Genomic DNA, 7,040 nt, shown 5'->3' with positions numbered 1-7,040 from the left:
AGCACGACAAGACTCCAACATCCTGGCCCTCCAAATGATAAACCCGCAAAAACGCCCAACCAACCGCCTCAATCCTCACCCTCGATAACCATCCCCCTCGCATTCGGCACCCCAACCAAAATCTTCCCCTTCGGCACCCTCACATCCTTCACCTTCATACACCCAAACACATTCAGCTCTCTCAGATTAGGACAGCTCCGGAAGATACACCCCACCACAAAATCTGTCACCTCCTCGCAAAACGAAATCTCCATCTTGTGCATATTCTCATACGTTTTATCCGCCGTGAACACCTCCTCAAACGCATTGCTGGAAATGTGACGACAACCATGAACATTCAGATTCTGGAGCGTCTTGCCCGAGTGCGCCATCAGGGCCTTGAACCCTTCATCGCAAAGGCCGATACCGTCGGGGTTCTCGCGAGGTTTCGTTGATTCGAGTTGGCGGCATTTCTGGAGGTCGAGGAAGACTAGACCGGGGTTGGACCAGGTTGAGGTGAAGAGGCGGGCAAATCCGGCGTCGGTCATGAGCTCACTGTCGGTGATGCGGAGCTTCTTCAGATTGCGACAGTGCATGTGGAGGGCGTCGAGGACTGTGTTGTCTAGCTCGGGGACTCTGGTCAAGCACAGTGTTTCGAGCTGGGGTCCGATGGCGGTCAAGAGTTTGACGTATACATCCGGGTGGATTGCCTCGCGCAAGTCGAGGGACAGATGGCGGAGAGTGGCAATTTTGGCGATGTGGTTCAGGCCTTCACCGGTGACTGCTTGGTTGTGGCAGACTTTGAGGCGGGTGAGGTTGGGACAGCTAGTGGGGATAACTGCAAGAACAGCATCCGTAAAATGCTTGTCTGTCCAGTATACCCGAAGTGATCGCAGGGGCTGACCCTTCTTTTGAAGATACTCGATCCATTTCCCTTCGGAGATGAGATTGCACCCGTGAAGATACAAATCTTCAAGGACGATATGGCGGTCGACGAGATACTCTACCACTTCGTCCTTGAAGTGGATGGCGTTGCGAACTTTGAGTTTCTTGAGTTCCGGGACCGAATGGAAGATGCGATAGAAGTCGTCCGCACTGAGCTTGGCGCCGTCATATACGAGCACTTCCTGGTTGCTTGGTTTCAAGAACAGGCTGAGTGTCGTGGGGTTGAGAAGACGGTGCTTGGAAAGCTTTCGAGCAATCTTGTCTACAATTTTGGGTGGCAAGTCACCCAAATCCTCGGCAAGATCAATGTTCTTTGCCAAAGTCTGAATGCACAAAGACATCAGGCTCTTGCCGCCGACGTGGTATGTTCCATCCAAAATCCTGCTCTGGGTTTGGCGACGTGCGCCCACTGGTCCTCCGCTGGCACGCTTGGTCTTCTTCTTGGGAGCAGGATCATCCTTAGCAAGCTCCTTTCCACAGGGTGAACAGACCAAGCCTCCGTCAGGGGCATTGCGGGAGTACGGTGTTACCGTAAACCGTGTGTTGCAGATGGCACAGTTCTCCATCTGGCCCGGTAGAGGCTTCGCACGCTCGTTGAAAAGCGCGCGGACAATGTCGTCGTCGTCGTCATCTGAAGCGTCAGGATCGCGCTTACGTTTCTGGAACTTCTTGCTGGCCTTGATCTTATCAATAGCGTGTTTTTCCTTCTCTTTTTTGCGCCTCTCGACTTCAGAGGTTACCTGGGCTGCGCTTCTTCCTCTTGTTACTCGACCGGTAGATGCCACAACGGGCTCGTCCTCGTCAGATCCCGGTGACGGGGTGTCGAAATCGCCATTCTCATTCAAGAGTTGTTGTTGAGCAGCATCAGCTTGACCTTCTTGGTTGTCCTGGGCAGCCGCTCTACGACGAGCCTCAGCATCAAGTCTAATTTGGTTTGCCGAAATGTTATGCGACTGTTGGCAGTTAGTTGGTTTGATCTGTCCTGTATTGGGGCTCAAGATGTCAGGGGCGACCACTTACAGCCAAAAAGTCCGTCAAGGCCGATTGTCTGCACCGGATATCTGTCAGCTAACATGACCTTTGCAAGCGCCGTTTACAAGACCAAAAAATACTAACGGGCCCATAATACGGCACCCAACCGTCCGAGTCTGTCGGGACCTTTCTCTCATGTTAGAATGTGTTGATCTCAAGACGGCGCGAGATAAGATAGGCAATACTCACATATTGGCTATCTCGAAGCTTTGCCTGCGACTGTTTGGGAGGGAAGCTATAACAAGATGGATGAATGTCGACCTGACAGCCTGGAGTTTAGATCGCCCCAGGGTAAAAATTGGGAATAAAGCGACATGCAGTGACAGACGCGAAGAGGGGCAAAATCAATTTAAAACTCGCCCCCATTGTTGACGCCAAAGCACCTGACTTTGATTCCAAGGCTGGAGCTGAACTCCAAAAGGAGAGCAGCAAGGGGCGAGTGGACCGTGCGAGACAAAAAGTCAAACCAAGAAGGGCAACTTGCTCGTCCCGTTCCTGCCGTTCCTTGCCTGGTTTGCCTCTTGCTGCCTGGACTGCGTGGAGAAAAAGCAAAGCTCCAGCAAATCAATCAAGGCCTAGGTCATGTGCTTTCGTGTCAGATGGAAACGCGAACCTGAACCCCTACCTGGGCACCTGGCGCTGCTCTCTCAGCTTTCCCGCCTCTAGCTTGCACAGCGCAGCCCTTTCACCTCCTGAAGGTGGCGACGACAATAAATTTCTTTCTCACTGCCTCCATTGTCCCACGAGGTTTTCATTGACCAATTATCGCCCGTGGACTTTTTGTTGCTTGGTGGCCCTTTCCTCCCTTTCCTCGGCGCAGACTGCGTGCACACCATTTTACTCTGATCCCCAGATCACCGTGGTGGGAGCACTTTCCAAGCTCGCTGATCAGGGGCTTGATTGACAACCCGCTCCCTACCTATTCATCTGCACAACTCAACCGATTTCTTCTGACAAATTTTGAGTATCAAGCCGCTATTGTTTTCTTGTGAAATCTCTCTCTTGCGGACATCAAAAATCCTACAACCCACAAAACCGTACCCTCTTTCGTCGGAAATACACCTCCACCTTCGGATCAACATTGGTACTTCAAGATGGTACAGACGAGGAGGTCGCTCGCAGCCGGCGAGATTGTTGGTAAGTAAACAACAATTACATCCAAGTGACAATTCTATGCCGTAATGGCAAAGATGGCTCCAATCTTGAAGACCCCTAAGCGACCCCGGAATCCTCTACTAACAGTCATATTCAGCGGCGTCCCCTCAGCCCGACTCAGTCCCCTCGGTCAAGCAAAGAGGCAAACCCCCAGCCAAAAAGCTGGCTCTGAGCACAGAATCATCTGCTTCGCCGACCCCCCAAGCCTACTCCTCGGCAAGTGAATATTCGACGCCGCTTACTAGCAATGTTGCGACGCCAGTACCTACCGAGGCCCCCTTGACTGTTCCAGGGAAGAGGATCGAAGTGGTACTTACCACTCGGAGAGCCCGTGCTAGACCTTCAAAGGTCCCCGAAGACGACCCATACTCTGTCGCACCCAAGCGCAAGAGAAATGTCATCGAGGACAGTGAGGAAGAGCTCTCGGACTATTCCCCAGATGCTGAGCTTGCGCGGAGGTTGCAGAAGGAGGAAGACGCTGCTGCTGCCAATTTCGCGATCCCCTCTCTCCAAACAAAGGCTAAACCCCGATCTCGGCGAGCCGGTCTAACTAAGGACAAGACCGAGGCCATGTTCACTTCTCCACGTGCACGTGCACCCGTTCGCCGTTATGGTAAGAAGAACGAGGAAGTGTCTCTTCCACAAACATCAAAGACGCGAGTGGGTGTTAAGAGACCCGCCATCGTTTCAGATTCAGAGGATGACGACGACGACGAGGATGATGACGACTTTGAAGAGGTCGACAGCGATGACTCTCTTCCGTTGATCAAGACGCGAGCAGCAAGACCACCAACCGGTCCAATCAGGAACCACGATCTCAACGTGGCTGCAGGTGAGAGCGAGATCTCTGAAGACGACTTTGATGGCACCGCCGACGATGTTAGCGACGACGATGGCAGCAACATCGCGTCTGAAGTTGGCAGCACCGCTGGAGCCCCAACTAATAGGAGCAATTCGGCTATTCGCACAGCCATGGCCAATCGACGCGCTTACAGATCTTATGCGAATTCTCGACGTGTTAGGAATGATCGTCGTCGTCTTGAGAAAAATCACCCCGAGCTCACGACAATGTGGGAGGATCTGAAGAATATGCCCATTTTAAAGGCTGGAAAGGCGGCGCAGCCAACGTCCATTTCTCGCCAGCTGAAGCCTTTCCAGCTTGAGGGATTGGCTTGGATGCAGGCGATGGAAAAGACCGAGTGGAAGGGGGGCCTTCTGGGTGACGAGATGGGCCTTGGCAAAACAATCCAGGCCGTTTCCCTCATCATGTCCGACTTCCCGCAGCCAAAGCCGACACTGGTGCTCGTCCCTCCGGTTGCTCTGATGCAATGGATGACTGAGATTGAATCCTATACCGACGGCACACTGAAGACGCTTGTCTATCACGGCACAAACGCCAAGTCCAAGAACATCAAGGTGAAAGATATTAAGAAGTATCATGTCATCATCATGTCCTACAACAGCTTGGAGTCGGTCTTCCGCAAGCAAGAAAAGGGATTTAAGCGCCAAGGAGGTCTTGTCAAGGAGAAGTCTGTCATCCACCAGACCGAGTTTCACCGCATCATTCTTGACGAGGCTCACTCCATCAAGACGAGAACCACGATGACAGCCAAGGCGTGCTTCGCCCTCAAGGTCACATACCGATGGTGCTTGTCCGGGACTCCTCTGCAAAATCGCATTGGCGAGTTTTTCTCCTTGATTCGTTTCCTCAATGTCCGTCCATTCGCATGCTATTTATGCAAGTACTGTCCCTGTAAGACAATGGAATGGTCTATGGACGAGGACAGTCGCTGCACCGAGTGCAAGCATGGAGGCATGCAGCATGTTTCGGTCTTCAACCAGGAGCTGCTCAACCCGATCCAAAAGTACGGGAATCGTGGAGAGGGCGCCGAGGCCTTCAAGAAGTTGCGCGTCCTGACGGATCGAATCATGCTCCGTCGGCTCAAAAAGGACCACACCGACTCGATGGAGCTGCCTGTGAAGGAGATCAATGTTGAACGTCAGTTTTTCGGCGAAGCTGAGAACGATTTCGCAAACTCGATCATGACCAACGGTCAACGCAAATTCGATACCTATGTGGCCACCGGTGTTCTCCTCAACAACTACGCCAATATCTTCGGCTTGATCATGCAGATGCGCCAGGTCGCTGATCACCCGGATTTGCTCCTGAAGAAGCACAGCGAGGGCGGCCAAAACGTCATCGTGTGCGCCATATGCGACGAGACTGCGGAGGATGCCATCCGATCTAGGTGCAAGCATGACTTCTGCCGCACATGTGTCAAGAGTTACCTGAATTCGGCAGAGGAGCCCAACTGCCCACAATGCCACATTCCCCTCTCGATTGATCTTGAGCAGCCCGAGATTGAGCAGGACGAGACCATGGTCAAGAAGTCCTCGATCATCAACCGGATCAAGATGGAGAATTGGACGTCCTCGTCCAAGATTGAGCTTTTGGTCCACGAGCTCCACAAGCTGCGCTCGGACAATGCCTCTCACAAGTCGATCATATTTTCACAGTTTACAACCATGCTTCAGCTCATCGAGTGGCGTCTCCGCCGTGCGGGTATCACCACTGTGATGCTTGATGGTAGCATGACACCTGCTCAGAGACAGGCTTCGATTCATCATTTCATGACCAATCCGGATGTGGAATGCTTCCTCGTCTCGCTCAAGGCTGGTGGTGTAGCGCTCAACTTGACAGAGGCGTCTCGCGTCTTTATCGTCGATCCCTGGTGGAATCCCGCAGCGTAAGTATTCTGTTTCGTTATCATTGAGCTTGTCACATGGCACCCGCTAATCTGTTGTATCACAGTGAGTGGCAGAGCGCCGATAGATGCCACCGCATCGGGCAGACGCGACCCTGCACGATCACGAGACTGTGCATCGAAGATTCGGTAGAGAGCCGCATGGTGCTTCTGCAAGAGAAGAAGACCAACATGATCAACTCGACTATCAACTCGGACGATGCCGCCATGGACTCGCTGAGTCCGGAGGACCTGCAGTTCTTGTTCCGTGGCAGCTGATTGGATTTTGTGCGAGTATCAGGAACCATCAACCATGATCACATGGGCTACTTTTGTCGGTTTTTTTTTTTTTTTCAATTCCTGTCGTTCTGACATTGGCCTTGCTGTAGTGTCACCTGCCACTGTATATAATGTAACCAAACCAGCGTTGGTTTGGGAAAGGAGTCATATGGGTTAGCAAGCGGAGGAAAACAGAGCGCATTTAGCTCATGTTACTAGGAAATATTGGGAGGCATGCGTTGTGTGTGTTTTTATCATCATACTTGGGAGAACACGCCAGCTGAGACTTACCTTATACATTGCTGGGAAGAGTTGCCTCTGTTGAAATCAGATACAGATAGCCCACTGTCAATAGCACAATCATTGTCTGATCTCATCGTGGACCCGAGAGTTGCAACGGACCCCACAAATGACACACAACAGCTTCATGCAACAGCGGGAGCTTGCCCCGTCATGGGTCCCGGAGTTTGCGGGGTAATGGGGCAGCATCCCTGTGGAAGCCCCATGACCGGTTGCTTAATTGGACGACCCGCCCCCCCCCTCCCTGTTCATCTGAAGAGGGGCATCTCGAAACAGGCGTCATCCTACAGGCGTTGGGAGCTTGTATTTAAGGATTCGCTGCCCTGTTTTGCTTTTGGGGTTTGGTTTTATTCTTGCAATGCGTTCTACTCTGTATGTGTATGGTTGCTATTATTTTGCTGTGTGACCTTGCGGTTTTGTATTTTGATTCCTGGTGGTACTCGAGTCGTTACTGCTGCTCTGTTTCCCCCGAGGGCTCGGGCAAAGGCAGCGCTTTCTTTCAGTTGGTTTGGGCCGCCGCCCGGTGGTATCATATTGGCGGCACCCGTCTGGTTTCCGCCATTGAAGACTACCCCTATCCTCCTCCTCCGTGATTTTTATTCCAGC

General features: G+C 52.3%; 2 protein-coding genes across 2 annotated transcripts; one reads left to right on the top strand and one right to left on the bottom strand.

Moving 5' to 3' along the window:
* Positions 1-68: 68 nt before the first annotated feature.
* On the bottom strand, positions 69-2,147 carry PODANS_2_11110 (uncharacterized protein; the record flags this gene model as incomplete). The annotated part of the gene is made up of 4 exons (XM_001911888.1): positions 69-1,877; positions 1,945-1,972; positions 2,041-2,082; positions 2,146-2,147. Coding segments are annotated over 4 exons (1,881 nt in total).
* Positions 2,148-3,195: 1,048 nt separating this feature from the next.
* On the top strand, positions 3,196-6,134 carry PODANS_2_11100 (uncharacterized protein; the record flags this gene model as incomplete). The annotated part of the gene is made up of 2 exons (XM_001911887.1): positions 3,196-5,858; positions 5,924-6,134. Coding segments are annotated over 2 exons (2,874 nt in total), but the record flags the coding sequence as incomplete, so codon positions are not given.
* Positions 6,135-7,040: the final 906 nt, after the last annotated feature.

The sequence above is a fragment of the Podospora anserina genome, chromosome 2, assembly GCF_000226545.1.
Source record: "Podospora anserina S mat+ genomic DNA chromosome 2, supercontig 2".
NCBI classification, from domain to species: domain Eukaryota; kingdom Fungi; phylum Ascomycota; class Sordariomycetes; order Sordariales; family Podosporaceae; genus Podospora; species Podospora anserina.
The sequence above is the reverse complement of the archived record's forward strand: the minus strand, read 5'-3'. Positions and strand labels throughout refer to the sequence as shown.